The sequence below is a fragment of the Lynx canadensis genome, chromosome E2, assembly GCF_007474595.2.
Source record: "Lynx canadensis isolate LIC74 chromosome E2, mLynCan4.pri.v2, whole genome shotgun sequence".
NCBI lineage: Eukaryota > Metazoa > Chordata > Mammalia > Carnivora > Felidae > Lynx > Lynx canadensis.
Window position 1 is genome coordinate 52,558,910 of NC_044317.1, and position 19,368 is coordinate 52,578,277.

Sequence of the window (19,368 nt, forward strand, 5' to 3'; positions counted from 1 at the left end):
GACCCCTGGGACCCCCAGCAACCCCTTCACACTGTACCCCCATCTCCGGATTTCTCAGGAGCTCCCCTACCCTGCACCCAATTCACGGGCCCCTCAGCCACCCTCTCACCCTGCACCCCTAACTTCTGGGACCCCTACCAGCCCTTTGCCCCATGCCCCAAATCCTCAGAACCCTGGTAGACCCATCACCCCACATGACCCCAGTCTTGGGACCCCCACCCCCACCCCCACCCCAGCACCCTTTACCCCGTGCCCCTATTCCTGGGACTCCTGGCAGCTCCTTCACGCCATGCCTGCGCCTCTAACCTCCCACCATCCGTCTCGTCTTGCAGGAGCCGAGCCCAGGGCGCGCCTGGAGCCTCTGGACGGTGGCGCCCAGCAAGCAGCACCCAGCATCCCTGCTCCCGCCTCCCGGGGCCCAGGAGCAGAGCACCCGCCATGCACATCCCTGAAAGCCTCCAGGACCTGGCTGACAGCGAAGCCGTGCAGTTTCTGAAGAGGCCAAAGACGATCGCCCGGATCTTTGCAGGGGTGAGGCCCTCCTGTGGCCCGACTGCCCCACGGGCGACAGGAAATAGTTCTCGCCCCGCAGACACAGGGTGGAGAGGGTGGGGGGACGGAAGCGGTCAGATGGGGACAACAAAGCAAAAGGCAGCTAATAAAAAGTCACCTTTTACTGAGCACCTAGCTATAGCCCCTGTGCTACTGGGACCACTTACTAACTCTCACAGGAGGAAACAACTCGTCCAAGTCCAAGTCGTGCTATGAGCCCCATGGGTGAGCTAAGAAAACAGCATCAGAGGAAGTTAAGTCACGGTTCCAAGGCTGCACTGTCCAATGGCGTGGCCACAAGCCACGTGTGGCTCTCGCAATTTAAACTCATTAGTAGAAAAGATTCCGTTCCTCAGTCACAGCGGCCACTTTTCAGATGGCCACCAGCCACACGTGGCTCTCGGAGTGGATGATGCAGATCTTAGAGCATTTCCGTCGTGGCGGAAAGTTCCATTGGACAGTGTTGGCCAAGGGCACACAGTGAGAGGCAGGGCCGGGATTCAAAGTGGGGGTCTGTGACAGGCCAGAACCCATTCGTTTTGTACTTCTCGGGCAAGGGACCGGGAGACGAGCGGGTCTGGGTCCCCTAGGAAGAAAGAGGTGCACGGTGGTGGGAAGAGAGTACATCACATAGACCTAAGATACCAGGCATTGGGGTGGTCACTGTGTGCCAGGCTGTGTACCAAGCAAGGGCTTTACAGGCGTTTGTTTGATCCTTACCACGTTCCCAGAGTCAAGGCACCTGCACTCAAATCTTCATTCAGCCCAGACTTGGCTGTGTGACCTTGAGCCAATCACTGGGCCTCTCTGGGCTCCTCTGCTGTCCTTTGACGGAGCTGGAAACTGAGGCCCAAGGAGGTGATGAGACTTGATTGGGGTCATGGGAGTAGGTGGGGTGCCCTGGATCGAATCCAGAGCATCTCCTCCCTGCCCCTTCTGGAACCTGTGGCGGGGAAGGACTTAGAATCCACGCTGTCCACAGAGGGTGACACACTCCCGGCTTCGCCTGGGCCGGTCCTGGTTGAATCAGCAATAGCTCCAGCTTTCATTTTCTTTTCCTCTTTTTTTTAATTTTTTTTTTAATTTATTTTTCAGATAGAGACAGAGCATGAGCAGGGAAGGTGCAGAGAGAGAGGGAGACACAGAATCTGAAGCAGGCTCCAGGCTCTGAGCTATTAGCACAGAGCCTGACACGGGCTTGAACTCACAGACTGTGAGATCATGACCTGAACCGAAGTCGGACGCTTAACAGACTGAGCCACCCAGGCGCCCCTCCAGCTTTCATTTTCAAAAGTGCCCCCATTTTGTCAGATAACTGGCCCAGTCACCCTAGGTCAGTGTGACCTTGAGAAAGTGACTTGACCTCCCTGAATCTCCATACCCCTGAGTGTAAGAAAAGGCCCCTCCTACCCTGCTCCTAGGAAAGATTGTCCTGAAATGACAAGGTGATAAGCATGGGCCTGGAAAGTAAATAATCACTCTTTTTTTTTTTTAAGTTTATTTATGTATTTGAGAGAGAGAGAGAGCAAGCGGGGGAGGGCAGAGAGAGAGGGAGAAAGAGAGAATCCCAAGCAGGCGCCACACAGAGCCGGATGTGGGGCTCAAACCCACGAACCCGTGACATCATGCCTTGAGCCGACACCAACTCAGCTCAACCAGCGGAGACACCCAGGCGCCCCAATAATCACTCGTTAAATAGACATTGTTTTTGACAGGCCCCATTGCTGTGAGCGAGGAGATGGCTTTGGGGGACCCAGGGCGACAGGGACTTGTGGACATTGCCGTTCTTCCCCAGGGAATTACGAATTCCCCGTCCGAGTCCCTCACTCACGTGAGGCTCTTGTCCCCACGAGGAGTTACTACTGGGACACTGGTGTTACTACCCCCGTTTGACCCAAGGGAAAACTGAGGCTCACGGTGGGGGGGGGGGGGTTGCCCAAGGATGTCACCCAGCTGGCGGGCGAGTCAAAAGTATTCTCGCGCCTCCACAGCTCCGGAAGGAAAAGTGGGTGGCAAGGGAGAAGGAGGCCCAGCTGGCGCGGACTGGTGTGGGAAGGGGGGGGGAAGGGCCGCCAACCGCGCCAGACGTTTTGGTCACGGACTTTGCCCGCCGCCTCCCTCCCGCCCCCCTCTCCTCCTTCCCCCCTGGCCGGGCTCCCCAGTAGGGAGTCTGTGGCAGCTGGTGCCCTTGTCCTCACTGCCAGGCCTGCCAGCTGGTGCATTAACTGATGAATCTTTGCTCCTTCCCTGGGACGGGCCAAGGAGTTGTGGAAGGAGGTTGGACTCTGGCTTCAGGGGGCCGGGGTCCCTTCTGCCCAGCTGGGCCCCCCTCCCTGAGTCTCAAGTGCCCTGGGCGTGCGCCACAGCCCAAGGTTCCCAGGGTCACTGGGCAGACAGCCCACGGTCCCGGAAGTCAGGAGGGTCGGATCCCAGTCCCCCCTCCTTCGCTGACTGACCTTGAGAGGACACTTCGCCTCTCTGGTCATGAGAACTACCATCAGGCCTAGGCCCCCACCGCCTCTTCACAGCGCTGAGACAGACTGGGAAACTGAGGCTCCAAGGGGTGCGTGATTTGCCCAAGGCCACACAGCTGGCAAAGTCAGACGCGTCTGGCTCTTTCCACCCCACCGTAATGGCTTCGATTTATCACCTGTGAAACAGAAATGAATCGGTAACGTCTACCACGTGGGGCTGGCGCGAGGGAGGGAGCGCAGGTAAAATGGACACAGGCTCAAGTGATCGATGGTCCTTCCAGTCCTGGACCTGGCTCTGTCCCCAGGCAGCAGGGCGAGATGCCCCCCTTCTGTGGACTCCTGGCCCCGAAACAGAGAACAGATGTGGACGGCCTTGAGTAATTGCTATAGGGCCGAGCGAAAGCAGCCACTGGCTGTTATTGTGATCGTGATATTTTTTAATGCTTAGTTATTTTGAGAGAGAGAGAGGGAGAGCACGGGGGGAGTGCAGAGAGAAGGGGGGACAGAGGGTCCGCAGCGGTTCCACACCGACAGCACAGAGCCTGACGCGGGACTCAAACTCACGAACCGTGAGATGATGACCTGAGACAAAGTCGGACGCTCAAACCGATGATAGAGACTCCAATGGAGGAGAAAACAAGGGTCCAAAGTGACTTCCAGCACACATTGGCTGAGGTCCAAGCTGGCGCTGGGCATAGAGAGAAGGCTCTCACACCCTTCTATCCGGGAGGAGTCCAAATTCTAGTGAATTCCTTCCCCTCGCCTCCTCCCCCCACCCCTGCTCCGTCCCCAACACCACCAGTCCAGTCAGTCACCAAGTCCAAATTACATCCTGGCTGTCACTGGATTCCCCAGAGCTCTGACCTCAGCTCAGGCCCCAGCATTTCTGCCCAGGCCTCTTCCCACCAATCTCTTCTCTGGTCTTTCGGCCGCTCGGTCTCACCCCCTCCAATCCATCGTGACCTGGAGATTTTCTCAGACTCCAGGGCCACGTCTAACCCTGGCCACCCTCTGCTCAGAACACTTCCCTGCATGAAGTTAAATCCAAGTAAGAAATTTCACTCTCCATGGCTCCCAAGTCCAGGCCCCTCTGTCTGGTGTTCAAAGCCTCTGAGGGTCTGGCTCCTGCCCACTTTTCCAGGCTTCTCATACTGGATCCCTCCGATGAGGTTTCTCTCCAGCCCCTGAAAGAGCCCTATTCGTAGCATCTGGCTTTTGCACACACAGCCTGCCCCCTGGAATGCCCTTCCCCCCGTCTGCCTGAAAAACTTCTCATTCTTTAACACGCAATCCACACCTGCCTTTATTTCTTCTAAATCCAACCCACGACTTAGGTGCTCAAACCTTGACTCTCTCCCGACCCCAGGCCGCAGCCTCCTCCCTAGCCTCCCGACCTCCAGTCTCACCCTCCCCAGTCTGTCTGCACACAGGCCCCAGATCTGCCCCTATCCTCCCCTGCTCGCAGCTCTGCTGTGGCTCCCTATTGCCCTCCAGACAACGTCCTCATTCCTCAGCCTTCCTCACCCCCGCGACACTCCGCAGACCTGCCAGTCATCCAGAAAGCCTCCCCGGAACAACTCCCCCCTGCCCCATACACACACCCATTCCTTCCATATCTGTCTGGGGCCAATCGCCATCGGGCAAATTTCCACACAGTTGTACTGATCGGAACCTTGCCCCGGAGGCGTCTGGTTCAGCGTGAGGCGGTATAGCAGGGCCTTAAAGCAGGTTCAGGAGCCAGGCAACGTCCATGCCACTGCCACTTACCAGCTGATTGGCTTTGTGCAACTCCTCAGCCTCTCTGGGCCCGGGTTCCATGATCAAAAGCAATGGGGTGTTGGTGGTACCCACATCCTAGCGTGACTGTAAGGCTGACTCTGGCTCCCACGCTCGCTCGCTCACTGCTCGCTGGTGGGGAACTTCAGTGGCATTTAATAAATAAACACTGTCGTACTACGTACAGCCTGCTGTCCGCAGCACGCACAGGCAGGGGCTGCTGTATCTGTGAGGTTCTGTTTTCCTTTTAAAAAACTCCTGAAGCAAATAAAAAAAACGTGTGGCGGCGGAGGGGTGGGTAGGAGAAAAATGGTAATGTTTGTTAGGTACTGAGGGTTTGTCACGTTTTGCTCTGTACTTTTTTGTGTGTTTGGACTAATTTCACAAATTTATTTTTAAAAATTTAATAGGAGGGGTGCCTGGTGGCTCAGTCGGTTAAACATCTGACTTCATGGGGAGCCTGGGTGCTCAGTCGGTTGAGCGACCGGCTTCCGCTCAGGTCACCATCTCGCGGTTCGGGGGTTCGAGCCCCGCGTCGGGCTCTGTGCTGACAGCTCGGAGCCTGGAGCCCGCTTCCGATTCTGTGTCTCCCTCTCTCTCTGCCCTCCCTCCCCCGATCGCGCTCTGTCTCCGTCAAAAATAAATAAACATTAAAAAAAAACTTTTTTAATTTAAAAAAATTAATAGGAACTAAGCGAGCGGGGAGGGAAGGGGAAGAGCGGGCAAGAGGGAGGGTGGAGGCAGAGAGAACGATCGCGATGGCAAATGCTGACGGAGTTCCTCAACGTGGTGTCCCCGGCACCACACTGGGCATTTTGGATCGGCACCTGGGTCTGGTAACAGGGACCTGTCTGGGTGGCGGGAGGGGAGCGTGGGCAAGGCAGGGCCGAGTGGGGAGAGGTGAGACCGAAGAGCGAGGACGATACAGACCACGCAGGAGGGCGTGGAAGGACCTCTCTGGGGCCTTGGGGTGGAGGGGTGGGCTCGGGGGCCGAGACTGAGGCAGGGGAGGCCAAGGGAGGAGGCCGCGCGGGAGGAGGCCCAGGGGGAAGAGGACGAGGCCCACGCCGGGGTGGACAAGACGAGCAGCAGGAGGGACAGGCTCTGGGGGGGGGGGGCCCCGCTGACGTGACAGGGGGAGAAGGGAGCGGGGCCCGGTTCCGGACGGGGACCTGGGAGGGAGGCGCAGATCGGGTGGACTCTGAGCTCCGCTCAGGCGGCTGGGAACCCACCCCCACCCCCGTCCCCGTAGGTGTTCTCCCTCGTCGTCTTCTCCTCCCTGCTGACCGACGGCCACCAGAACAACACGTAGTTCTTCGAGGCTCCACTGCGTCCTGAACAGCAACAGCACGGCCTGCGGCTTCGCCGTGGGGGCCGGCCTCCTGGCCTTCCTCACCTGCCTGGCCTTCCTCGCCCTGGACACCCACGAGAGCCGCATCGGCAGCAGCCACTTCAAGACGGCCGGCCAGCTCCTTGACTCATCCTGGCTGGTGACCCCGGCGCCCGCCCGCCGCAATGAGCCGCCCCTCAGCCCCCCAGGACGCCTCCCTTCGCCACCGTCCCCCACACGTGACCTGAAGCCTCGCCCCTCCCTTCCAGAAGCTCTTCCTGCGCCCGCTGGTTCCCCCCTCCAGGGAATTATTACTCATACCTTTAGACTCAGTGTGAGGGTCACCTCTGCTGACCCCCAGGCTAATTCTAGCAGCCTCCTTCTGCCCTGCTTGTTCCTCGCATTCACCTCCCTCTTCACAGAACATTTCTTGAAAAGCCACCCGTGGCGGGAGGGTGGGGTTCCAGCCCGGAGCCAGGCAACTGGAGTCTGAAACCTCCACTCGGGCGCCTCGTCGCCCCGTGGCTCGAGCGGCTCTCTTCCCCTCTCCGGGCTTCAGCAGAAGCTGGGATGAAAACCCCCACAAGGCAGCGCTTTTCTGAGGCTGCAGGAGAGGAAGGAGGCCTCTAGTAACGTTGACCTTTCCTGGGCACTTCCCACGTGTCAGGCACAGAGCCAGGGCTCCACGTGCCTCGTCTCATTTGTCCCTCAGAACACCTGAGGCGGGAAGTCATGTCCCCATTGGGCAGAGGAGGAAACTGAGGCTCGAGGAGATTATGTAATTGGGCACAACAGCTGCTAAGTGGCAACTCCAGGCTTCGGAGCGAAGTCTCACATCCTAACCACTGCCGAGTGCCCTAGATAGAGACTGGCACACAGTAGGCGCTAAATAATGAGTTCCTTTACCTCAGGCCCTGGGCTTTCCACCCCCAGTCTGATCTCAACTGTCTCCTTCCCCCTCCTTCCCCCTCCCTCTCCCTCCTCCTCCCCTCCTCCTCCTCCTCCTTCTCCTCCTCCTCCTCCTCCTCCTCCGCACCAGGCTGGGTTCCAGCATCTCAGGGCTGGGAGGACCCCCAAGGTCACTGAGTCCAGGGCCATCCGAGAGAACTTTCTGTGAGGCTGGGAATGTTCACACCTGCATTCCCGGCTATGGGAGTCACCGGCCACACGCGGCCACTGAGCACTCGAGGTGTGGCCAGTGCAACAGAGGGGCGGCATGTTTAAATCCTGTTTTAAGTGATTGACACGCAACCTGCCATGTGTGGCCCGCGGTGGCTCCCGGAGCGGACTGCCGGCCGGCGCCCCACGCTTCCCGCACGCGGCCGCCACTTCCCGGGCCAGCCCCCGCCGCCCCTCCACCCCTCTTCTCTCCTTGCGGCCCCCCCAGTCCTGTGGACAGGCATCTGGTTCGTGGGTTTCTCTGCTTCCTGGCCAACCAGTTGCAGCACTCACCCCCCGAAGGGCTCCTCCTGGGAGCAGCAGCGCCAAGGCCCCATCACCTTCACTTTACTTTCCTTCTCCGTCCTCGTCTGGGTGAGTTGGGGGGGGGCCCTCCTCAAGGCGGGGCCGGGGGGCTGGAACACCACCCCGCCTCAGCTCCCCTGGGGGTGGCGCAGGGCGCCTCCCAGGGCCTCTGCTAGCCCCTTCTGTGACTGGGCAACTGGAAAGAAGGCGCCCCCCACCCCGAGTGGGTGCAGCCCGGCGTCGGGCGTCGCGCCGGGTGCCCTTGTCCAAGTGAGCGGTGGGCGCAGCCGTGCCCCGTGTCTCCCTCCCGAGGCCAGTCCCCGGCCCCGGTCCCCCCCGCTTCCCTGCCCGACCCGAGCCAGCCTCCGGTGTGCCCTTCTCTGCCCACAGGCATTCCAGGCCTACCTGGCCCTCCGGGACCCTCCGGAACGACGCTCCAGTCCCTTACAAGCGCTCCCTGGATGAGGGTAGTGTGGCGCTAACCACCCTCTCCCCGCCCTCTGCTGCCAGCCCTGTTAACACACCCCCCGCTGGCCCCAACAGCCTGAATTACGCCAGCTCTGCCCTCATCCCCCTACCTGGCCACACCGAAGGCCCCCCCGCCTCGCTATGATGCCCGACAACTGAACATCCCCATCTGCATCAGTAAAGAGGTAACCCTCCCTCCAGAAGGGTTTCTGAAAACAGCCCTCTGTCTTTCTCATGTCTGTTCCTCTCTGGTCTTTTGAGTGGCCAGGGGCGGGGAGAAATCCTCCCAGGGTCCCTCAGGGGTCTCTGCGGCAGGCCACGTTCCCATACTACCTCCCAGACTCTCCATCTGGGAACCACCGTGACGGCAGCAGATTACAGAGGTGGTGACAAGAAGGGGACACTCCTCCGGGGCCCTTCAGTGCTCACGATGGCCATAGGAAGGAGGCACGAGGCGCCCCGATACATGGTTGAGCGAGCTCACATTCAGAGACGGGAAACGCTTCTGCCCATGGAGAGACCACTAAGAAAAAACCAGGGCCAACACTGGGATCGACCCTTCCACTCACCCCAGTGACAAGGGTCCCAACTCAAAACCAAGGAACGGGGGACGGTGAGTCCATGAGTGGGACCCGAGGGCGATCCTTGTCTGCAAACATTTGCAAGACCGTCTTTGGGAAGAGGAAGGGGATTTTATTCTAGAACACAGGAGGCGACTGGAATTTGGTCGCAGGTCCGAGCAGGTGGCCCCTGTGGGCGAAGCCCCCAGTAAGGGACTGATGGGGACAGGGGCCGTGCCTTGGAGCTGCAGCCTCCACTCAGCACCCACCATTCGGCACCGCGGGCCTGGGGTGGTCCAATTAAAATGTAATGCAAGCCGGGGGCAGAATTTTAAACTGTCTAGTTTAAAATTCAGAAAAGCCGGCTGAAAGCAGTGACTTAATTTTCATGTATCTTATTTAACCCAGTATATGCAAAATATCACTTATTTCATTTCAACACGTCACTGGTATAAACACGAGGCCTCTTACATTCTTCCGTACGAAGTCGCCGAGATCGGCGGAGGGCACGTCTTGGTCCGGACCCACCAGATCTCAAGTCCTAATGGTTGCACAGAGCGCGTGGCTACTGTATCAGACAGCAAAGCTCCAGAACCTTCTGGTTTTTCTAGAACAATCAGAAATCCGTTTCTTTTTGTGTGGAGTTAGTTCCCAGCGAATAGAAAAAAAAAAAAAAAAAAAAAAAAAAATGTTAATGTTATGCAGGCGAAACAAAACACACCCACACAAGGGCCACTGTGGCCTGCAGAGCATTCATTTACAAACCGGACAAAGGGACACCAGTCGTGGGGGGGATCACACGTGGGTTCTATGGTCCCTTTTTTTTTTTTTTTTTTTGAGGTTTCTCTGTGGCAGGCCCCATGCTCAGTCCTGAAGCTACAAAATAAGTAGGACGTGGTCCCTGTGGCATCTGGGGAAAAGGCAGCAGGGCAGCGGAGTGGGCAGTGTTCTGATGTTCGAAACGTGGATTCTGAGCGCCAGTCCCCACTCCGTCGCCTGCTGGACAAGCTGGGATGTGGCACTTAATTGCTCCGGGCCGAACTGTCTTGGCTAGAAAACTAAAGACTCGGACCAGATTTAGATTGATGGTTTTCAGACCACATGCGGAGATGTGCCGCCCGCCAGCCCTGAGTCAACCCAAGCAGTTTCCATATCAGGCTTCTGGGCACAATTCCTCTCAACAGAGGGACCGGTCCCGCCGGTCTACAAGAAGCAACAACGGTTGAAAAACCGCACAGCGGTGGCCGAACACACAGGCTCTGGCGTCGGGAGCCCCGCTACAAACCCCACCTTCGCCACCTGCCCCGGAAGCCTTGGTTTCCTCCCCCACGAAGTGCCCCGCCCCTTCAGGGCTGCCCCGAGTGTCCCACGGACCCAACCGTGAACGCGCGCTGCCCGGCGCTGACGCTTGGGAAACGCCACCTCCCCGCCCCCTGAAGCTTCCAGAGCCAGCCTGCAGAACCCAACACGCCTCAGGAAGGTCTCGGCAGGCATCGAGGGGTCTGACTGAATCAGGAGGCAAAACCCCGAAGGCTCCTGGGGTCTGGGCATGTAACGCGCGTGAAGGACACGGGCCAGGGTTGAACCGATCTGCAGGGAGACGTCGAAAATCTTTTCTTTTAACTCCACACGAGCAAACCAAACCAACCGACAAAAAAAAAAAAAAGCCCGACAGCGTGGGGCTGGATAATAAATGGTGGCGACCCCTCAGCCAAGTCCCAGGGATGGCAGTGGAAGGCCCACAGCCATCCATTCAGCTCCAGCCATCTGTTGCCACCCGGAAGCGAGGACCAGCATTGTCAGAGTGACAGATTTTTTTTTTTCAAGAGGAGCCAGAAATCCGATTTCGATGTGAAAATCTGATTTGAAAGGCTGGCAACAGAGCCAGCCTCTCTCTCTCTCCCTTTCTTTCTCTTTTCTTTTCCTTTTCTTTTCTCTTCTTTCTCTTTCTTTCTTTCTTTCTTTCCTTCTGTCTTTCCTTTCTTTTCTTTCTTCTTTTCTCTTCTTTCTTTCTTTCTTTCCTTCCTTCTTTCTTTCTTTCTTTCTTTCTTCTTCTTTCTTTCTTTCTTCTTTTCTTTCTAGAAAGATAGAGCAGCTCAACAAAATGCCTAATAGGGGTAGGACAGGGGCTGCCTATTGGTGACCTCTAAAACACACGCTCTCGAAGGCCCTCTGTACCCCTCGATTCGGGAAAGGCACCAAGGAGGTTTCTGTGCCAAGGTAAGAGAATCTTCAAGACTTTTTTTTTTTTTTCTTCCGAAACCTCTTCCCCAGCACAGCCATGAGGAGTGAGGACGCGGCTCAGAGTCTCGGGGAACCGGTGTCTCACCTTTTCTGCCCCTCCCAGGCCTCGGTCACCTCCAGACTGTCAACGGCATAAAGCAGAAGCAGAGACGGGGCTGGGAGGGACCCCACAAAACACCAGGAGAGATGGCAAGGAGTAGCGAAAGAGGCATCATTTTCCTCGGTTTATTTCAAGAGAACAAAGAATCAACCGTCAATTCTGTACAAAAACATGGCGGGCCGAGCCACACGGACCCTCGGGCCAGCCCCCCTTTGCCACGCCCAGGCCCCTCGCCCCCCTCAATTGTCAAAAAAATGAGGACAACACCAAAAACCCAAACTCTGGAAAAAAAACTGTATTGAAAAATCAGGGAGACCGTCCTCCCCTCCTCCCTCTCCCCATTCCAGAACTTCTGGGGGGCACCGTGTTCATGGCCATCGGGGGGAGGTCAGAAGGGTGGGTGTCCTGTAGATTTAGTGTTTGGCAACTGGCGGGGCTGGCAGGGTAGGATCTGGAAGGGAGCCGGGGGGCTTGCGGGAGGGAAAAGATCTCGGACCCTGCCCTGCCCCACAGGACACTCGGAAACAGTTTATAAAAATCAGGGGGCCAGAGAGTAGAAGAGAAAAGGAGTCATCTGAATCAAAACCTAAATCGTGGAAAGATTTTTTTTTTGTTTGTTTTCTTCTCTAAAAGGCAAAAAAACTACAAACAGCCCAGGTCCTGAGTTCCCCAAGACTCGGGTCCTCCACCGCCCCCCTGAAACCTGGCAGGAGGGAGGCTGGGGAGTGCGGAGAGGTGGTTCTTTAAAAAGTCACCCCTGGACGGAAGGCTCTTGTCTTCTCGCTGCCTTCCTCTGCCTCTCGCGGGCTGCCGAGGAGAGGGATGGCCAGGACCCGGGCTACGCCGGCAAACTCAGCTTCTTCCCCTTCAGGACTGCGAGGAGACAGAGCAGGGGCGGGGGGGGATGGGGGGAGCATTACCAAGGGCCTGCGGATGGGACGCTGGGCTGGCGGGGGGTCCTCGAGGGTCCTCGAAGGACTCTCGGGTCGAGGCCTCAGATCGCGGAAGGATGGGGTCCAAGAGTCTGGCAGGCTGGCCAGGTGCCCCCCCACACCCTCCCAGCCTTAACCCGGAGGCCAGCTGCCTCCACACCTCCGCCCTCCACCACCTCCCCGCTTTCCTTCGCACTGACCGACTCCCCATTTCTCGGGTCCCTGCTTTCACCGTCGTCTCCTCTGACCACCTCCCCGTGTAAAGCAGCCCCCCGTTCTTCACTGACACACATCCCTGGTTTCCTTCTCTCTCGGCATTTCTCCCTGTTTGCAACCGTCTCTCTCTCCTTGTTCGCGCACCATCACCCCCAGTCGGAACCCAGGGAAGGGGAAGGGCCACCTTTTCTCCTTCCGCTGTACCCCAGAGCATGGCCGTGGCCGGGGCCCCAGGAAGGGCCCACACAGTTGTTGGTTGGTCGGGTGGGTGGGTGATGGGTTGGTTGAATGAATGAATGAACCTTTGTGGGCCTGAGTCCCTAAGGGTGAGGACGGAGATCAAGCAACAGGGAGCAGACCCTCCCTTCTCGGAGCGCTGCTGAGGTTGGGGAGATAGGAACTCTGATTTTTTCTTTTTTTTTCCTTCCGGGATCTGGACCCTCGGGACGGGTTCCGAGAGAGGAAAAGTCGGCGGCCAGCACTGCCCTCTTTGTCCTGTCTCTTCCTCCCCAAAATGCCCAGGGGCCGGGGAGAGGGATGCCCGCCCTTCATGAGGTCAAGGGAGGAAGCTGCTCTGCCAGAAGGCAGCCCCCTGATGCCTTGCTGGTCTCTCCTCCTCCTCGGGACGCAGGAGCCAAGGCGACCGCCGCACGGCGGGGGAGGGTGGCTGGAGGTCTGAATTCCCAGCAGGGCTGGGAGCGGGGGACCCAAGACCCTGGGAGACGGAACCTTCCCACCCTTGAGGGAGACGGGGCCGCGGAGACGGGGGCAGGAGCGGGTCCCCTGCAGCCGGCTACCTTTGGTGATGTAGAGGTAGAAGAAATCGCAGTAGAGGACCGTCTGGACCAGGCCCGCCACGATGGCGATGAGGTCGAAGAAGCCCTCAAAGTGGTTAGCGCCAGATCCAGTTGAAGAGATAGAGGGTGCGGTAGACACCCAGGGCGAACAGGTAGTGGCTGGTGATGGTCTCCGCCTCCCCGTCTTGCTCACCATGAACAGCTGCGGCAGGATGGCCACCGACTCCAGGTAGATGGAGAAGGTCCAGAGGATCTGCAGGGGAGGGGGGGGGGTGGAGATGAGGCGAGAGGGGACGGGGCGGGAGAGAAGGCGGAGGCTGGAATCTGGCGGTGTGGGCGTGGCGACACGGACCGCTCACTGGGCAGTCACCGTGTGCCAGACGCTGCCCTGCCCGTGGCGCATCTCTTCTCCCTTCTAATCCTCACGACCACCCCGTGAGATGCTGTCACTGGCATCCCCATTCTCCAGACGAAGGAACCGAGGCCCAGAGATCTGCCCCACACCACGGGGCCAGTAAGCGGCGCGGGCCGGGATTCAAACCCAGGGTCCGGAGGCAGGGCTCACGAGCACCTGCCCCTTCAAAAGGCAGAACCAGGTCGGAATCTTGGCTCTGAGACCTGCGTTCTGGGAGACCTTGGGCAGGAGACCCAGATTCTCCCGAGCCTCTCCTTCCTTATTCTAAAATGGGAATTGGGGCGCCTGGGGGGCGCAGTCGGTGAGGCAGCTGACTTCGGCTCAGGTCACGATCTCTTGGTTCACGAGTGAGCCCCACCACGCGGGGCTCTGTGCTGACAGCTCGGAGCCTGGAGCCTGCTTCACATTCTGTGTCTCCCTCTCTCTCTGCCCCTCCCCCGTGCTCGCTCGCGCTCTCTCTCTCTCTCTCTCTCTCAAATCAATTTAAATTCTTTTTTAATAAAATAAGAAAACTTTTTTTAAACAAAGAAAAAACCAAATACATACATAAAATAAAATGGGGATGACTTCCGTGCCCTTGTTGGGACGACATTCAACGTGCAATCTTCAGAGACATAAATCGCATCCTGTCACTCCCTGGCTTAAAATCCTCCAGTCCCCGCTGCTTATCACAGGCAGAATAAGATCCAAATTGCTAACTTTGGCCCTCAGGACCCAATTCAGCGTCATCTCCTACTTCCTCCCTCGCTCTCCAGGGTGGCGGCCACCCAGGCCTTCGCTCTGGTCCCCCAAGCTCCATCCTGCCCCAGGGCCTTTGCACTTGCTGTTCCCTCAGCTCTTCCCTGCGGATTGTCGCAATCTGCCTCCCCTACCTCCTTCCAGCCTCACTCGTCAATCACCTCTGAGAGGGGCCTCCCCTGACCGGTCCTACCCCCAGGACGGTCACATCACCCCCTCTGCTCCTCCCTGGCAGCTCTCACCAGAACAAAGCGGCCTCCGTGAGGCCCAGGATCCTCCGTCTAGCTCACCCCGCGGCCACAGTGCCAGCCACGTACTCGGTTGAACGACTGAATGTGTGAATGAGAACAAGCTTCCCGTTCGCTTGTCCGTCACGGGCCCCCATTTAGGAAGCGGTCACCAGCATCACTGGTGAGCGGGACGGGGCAGCGTCGGAGGGGGACGGAGAGGCAACAGACATCTGCCAGCCCCTTTTCAGTCCTCGGCAATCTGAAAGTCCCACCTGGGGGGACTTTTGGTCCCTACACCCACCGAAACCTCCCCTGAGAGGACCAGGCCAGATGGCAGGTGTGGCTCCCCCTCAGTCGTTTTGGTCGGGGACAGAAAAGTGGGGACCTCAGGATGTATTCATAACAACTCACACTTACCTAGTACCTCCCACATCCCAGGCACTGCCCTACCGCCTTATGGGTATTAACTGGCTTATGTCTTAATCCTGTGAAGTAAATCCTATTATTATCCCCACTATACAGATGAGAAGACTGAGGCCCAAGGATGCACAGCTCCAATGTAGGTAGAAATGGATTCCTACACTGGTGCTAGGGCTCCAGTAATCACTCAGAGTCCTCGAGCACGGCTCTTAGCAACTCAGGTTGACTGAGGCTCGCAAAAAAAAAACGCACACCGTTAAACTGATACACACGCAGCTGTCATCCCTGGGTCACCCTTGGGGAAGAGAATTATAAGGTGAGAGGAGACGGAAGGTCACGTTTTCCTCGTGTTTATTTGACCTATTCGTGATGTCTGATTTTCTTTTTTAATGTTTATTTTTGAGAGAAGAGAGACAGCGCACGAGCGGGGGAGGAGTAGAGAAAGAAAGAGAGGGAGACCCAGAATCCGAAGCGGGCTCCAGGCTCCGAGCTGTCTGCACAGAGCCCGACGCGGGGCTCGAACCCACGAACCGCGAGAACGTGACGTCCGAATTCTTAAAGAATAGTTTCCTTCGAGGATTCAAAAATAAGTTTCTTGGGGCGCCTGGGTGGCTCAGTCGGTTGAGCGGCCGACTTCGGCTCAGGTCACGGTCTCGCGGTTCGTGGGTTCGAGCCCCGCGTCGGGCTCTGTGCTGACAGCTCGGAGCCTGGAGCCTGTTTCGGATTCTGGGTCTCCCTCTCTCTCTGACCCTCCCCCATTCATGCTCTGTCTCTGTCTCAAAAATAAATAAACATTAAAAAAAAAATTTTCAAAAATAAGTTTCTTATTAGCACGCACCAACTAACAGCATAGACTCTGAAAGCAGGTGGGCCCGGGATCCAATCCTACGAGCTCTCCCCTCTGAGACTCACCTTAGCGCTCCAGAAATGGGGATGAGGAGGTCTGCGCCCCGGGTGGCCGAGGGGGTCAGACAGGACGACGAGGGATTCAGAATAGCCAGCACAGAGCCAGGCACCCAGTGGGTGCCAATACTTTGCACAAGTGACCTCCCCCCCTCTGAATGAGGTAACTGCAAACGTGGGAGTCAGGGGTCCTGGGTTCTGGTCCGGCCTCCTCCACCTAGAGCAAGTCCCAGTGCCTTCCCCCGGCCTCAGTCTCCTCATCTATAACATGGGTAAGTGCTCCAGAAACGTAGTAAGGATGGGACGTTCGCAAAGACCGCGGCCTACAGCCAAATCCAGGGTTCCCGCCACGGCACAGTGCAGCCTCCCTCGGACATTGCTGGGACCTGTGGGCCCAAGTCATGCTCCGTCATATTTGTCTGGCCTGCACGGTGCTTTTAGAAAGATGTCTTGAGGGCGCCTGGGTGGCTCAGTCGGTTGAGCGTCCGACTTCGGCTCAGGTCACGATCTCACGGTCTGTGGGTTCGAGCCCCGCGTCGGGCTCTGTGCTGACCGCTCGGAGCCCGGAGCCTGCTTCGGATTCTGGGTCTCCCTCTCTCTCTGCCCCTTCCCTGCTTGCACTCTGTCTCTGTCTCTCTCTCTCAAAAATAAATAAACATTAAAAAAGTTTTTTCAAAAGAACCCTACGAAGTAGGAATTGACCATCCCGTTTTCCAGACAAGGAGACTGAGGCACAGAAACATTACAGACTTGCCCAAAGTCCCACAGCTGCCACGCGGTAGAAGCTGGCTTTGCATCCCCACTCTCTGCTTCCGGAGTCTACGCGTTTCACCACGAGACCATGCTACGTAATCCGTAAAATCCTCACAGCGACCTGACCTCGACTTACAGACAGGGAAACTGAGGCACGCAGAAGTCAAGTCACATGCCCGTGGTCCCGCTGATAGACAGTAGCAGATCTGGGATTCAAACCCAAGTAGCCTGGCTCTAGAGCCCCTGTTCCCGATTCCTGAGCTGTCCATTCAGCCGACGAGTCACTTAGACCCCCTCAGCGTCATTTTCCTCATCCGTAAAACGGGTCCGCTGTACCAAGCAATGAGTTCACGCGCACGAACGGCACCAAGTGCTACTGTTATTTCTGCCTTAATATCATCTGACTCCTGGACCCGCGTGCTGAGCCTGTATGTCCTAAAATAAGGAAGTCTGAGCCACCCTCCGAGAGGGTCCACTGTCAACTGAGCCACCCTCCGAGAGGGTCCACTGTCAACAGCTGTCCGGCCACCCCACACTCCAGGGACCCTGCCAGGTAGCCTACCTCCAGAGGCGTAAAGTCATGGTTGACCAGAACGCCAGGATGGCCGTGGGAACAACGAGGAACTCCACCCTGAACGTGTCGTGGTTGCCGTCGTACGTGGCTTTGAACTTGCTGTAAATCATCCAGACTGTGGTGAAGGAACAGGCAATGTAGACCACCTGTCAAGGGGGGCGGGGAGGGTGAGGACGAGGGCGCTTCAGCTCCAAGCAAGGGGCCTGAGTCTCCAACAGGCCCCAACCTAGGAGTTTGGAACCCAGCCCCTTCCTCCCTCAGGCCCACGAGTCCCTCACTTCCGGCCCCCTTCTCCCTCAGACCCAGGCAGGAGTCTGGAACCTGCCTCCCCTGGACGGAGAAGTCTGGGATCTACACTCCCTCCTCCCTAGGACCCGGACCAGGCTCCCTGCTCAGGAGGGGCCAGCAGGTGGGGGGGGGGGGGAGAGCCTTTACCTTCATGCACGTGTTGTACAGGGAGATGTAGTTGGTGAAGAGGTCCAGGTAGCGGGCCGTGAACACCACTGCAAACAGGACCTGGCTCTCCCTGAAATCCCTGCGATCCAGAGAGAGAGTGGGGGGGGGGGGGGAGTGGGCTAGAGGCGGGCTGGGAGGGGGAATAAACCGAGGCCCGGCGGGCCTGGGACAAGCCTAGAGCCGGCTCTGGAGGGCAGCCGTCCCTGGAGGCCTCCCCAGCCCTCCCCGACGGAGCAGGGCCCTTTCCCACGGCCCACAGCCAGGGGGGCGGCCCGGCCCCGGAGCTACTCCAGCCCGAGGCTCTGTCCCAGGCTAGGCCTCATGGCCACTCCCGGCCCCCTCAGGGTCCTCCCACAGTCCGGACCCCAGGTCGGGGCTCGGAAGCGCCCCCCACTTGACCTCAGCCCCCCGGGAGCCGGCCGCCGCTCTCCCGCTCCCTTCCTGGACGCCACGGTCCACGTCACCAACTCCCAGCCACCTCCCTGCCTGCCACGGCTCCCCGTTCCCAGCCCCGAACCCCCCCGGGGCCAGCGGAGAAGGGCCAGGGGAGGCTGACTGGGGTGCCTGGAGCCACCCCCACCACACCATATGCACCCCTAGTCTGGGGAAGGGATCTGACCCCCCGGTGACCCCGGACCTGGAAGGGGGATCCCCCGCAAGCCGTTGTGGGCAGCGGGGGGGGGGGGGCGAGGGGGAGGGCGGGGGGAGAGAGAGAGAGACCCGGCCCCCCAGTGCCTCCAAAGCCCTTCCCAAGTCCTGGGATGTCCCCCGCACTCTCCCCCCTTCTCCCGCCCCGGTGGGCGTCTCACCGGCACAAGAGCGAGACTTCCAGATTTTGAGCAGTAGCAAAACGATGGCTAGGAGATGGGAGAGGTCTCCCAGGAATCGGAAGAGATTCATGCTTTGGGGGGTCTGGCAGGGCTGGGCAGGAGGGAGGCAGGCTGGCGGGGGGTCTGCCCCCCGGCGCTGTTGTTCTGGCCGGGTGGCTGGGCCAGGGGGGGGACGGAAGAGAGGCCCTCCGGTGGGCTCCGCTCCGGGGAGGGGGTTCTGGGAGGGGGAGCCGCGGCCGGAGCTGGAGGCCGAGCAGGAGCTGGGAAGAGGGAGGAGGGCGGGAGGGGGAGGAGTCCGGAGGGAGGCTCCGCCCCCGAAGGCGGAGTTCCGGCTCTCGGGCGCCCCCTACCCCGTACCTCCCGGCTGGCGGAATGGGCGCTAAAGGCACCCCCCAAGGCTGCCTGCTAGGAATTTGCGGGGTCCCTGGGATCTGAAGCCCCCGAATCCGGCACCGGCTCCTCCAGGCGGTCTGTGCCTCTCCAAGGATGACAGCCGGGCCTCCCAGCCCCTGCCATTGTCAGCGATTCGGGAGGGCCGTCCGGGAGCTCTAAACATCCTAGACAAGGACCCGGACGCTGGCCTTCTCAGGGGCCTCCGGCTCCAACCCACCTAAAAGACAAGAGAGCAAAGCCCCAGCCCCTCCCTCAGACCCAGGAGTCTGGACCCCAGCACCTCCATCCCCCAGGACCCAGGGATCTGGAACCTCAGCCGCCTTCCTCCCTCAGACCCAAGATTTCGGTCCCTGCTTCCTTGAGACTTAGGGTCCCACCTCCACAGACTTGTATCTCAAGCACCCTGGCCGGGAACCCAGATGCACAGTCCCTTCCTCCTCTGGGACCCACACGTTCAGGCCCCCAGACTCTTCTTTTCAGGGATGTGAGCCCTCACCCCGGCTTGGAGCCCACAGCCTTGCCCCCTCACTGGTGTCTACACGCACACAACCCTCCGGGGTCTGCCCGCAGGGGCCCAGGTGTCCTGCACTACACTCCCCGCCCCCGCCCCAGCGCTTTAGGGCACGCTGGCCCCAGCCTCTCTAGCGTGAGGGACAGGAGCTGGGCAGCTGGCCTGGCGGACCCTCCCAGGGGCCAGGCCGTGTCTAGGAGGAAAGCAGACAATGCTTTCGTCCTGGATGTTT

The 19,368-nt window shown here is 58.8% G+C and overlaps 2 protein-coding genes across 2 annotated transcripts; one reads left to right on the forward strand and one right to left on the reverse strand.

The window, feature by feature from the left end:
- Window positions 1–344: 344 nt before the first annotated feature.
- On the forward strand, window positions 345–8,286 carry SYNGR4 (synaptogyrin 4). Its single transcript, XM_032591476.1, is given in 10 exon segments — window positions 345–531; window positions 6,055–6,108; window positions 6,110–6,278; window positions 6,281–6,292; window positions 7,520–7,551; window positions 7,554–7,615; window positions 7,617–7,665; window positions 7,987–8,016; window positions 8,018–8,168; window positions 8,171–8,286. Coding segments are annotated over 10 exon segments (705 nt in total). The 5' UTR covers window positions 345–438; the 3' UTR covers window positions 8,224–8,286.
- Window positions 8,287–11,065: 2,779 nt separating this feature from the next.
- KDELR1 (KDEL endoplasmic reticulum protein retention receptor 1) lies at window positions 11,066–18,302 on the reverse strand. Its single transcript, XM_030297626.1, is given in 8 exon segments — window positions 11,066–11,841; window positions 12,914–13,010; window positions 13,012–13,097; window positions 13,100–13,166; window positions 16,935–16,963; window positions 16,966–17,092; window positions 17,382–17,468; window positions 18,177–18,302. Coding segments are annotated over 8 exon segments (654 nt in total). The 3' UTR covers window positions 11,066–11,806.
- Window positions 18,303–19,368: the final 1,066 nt, after the last annotated feature.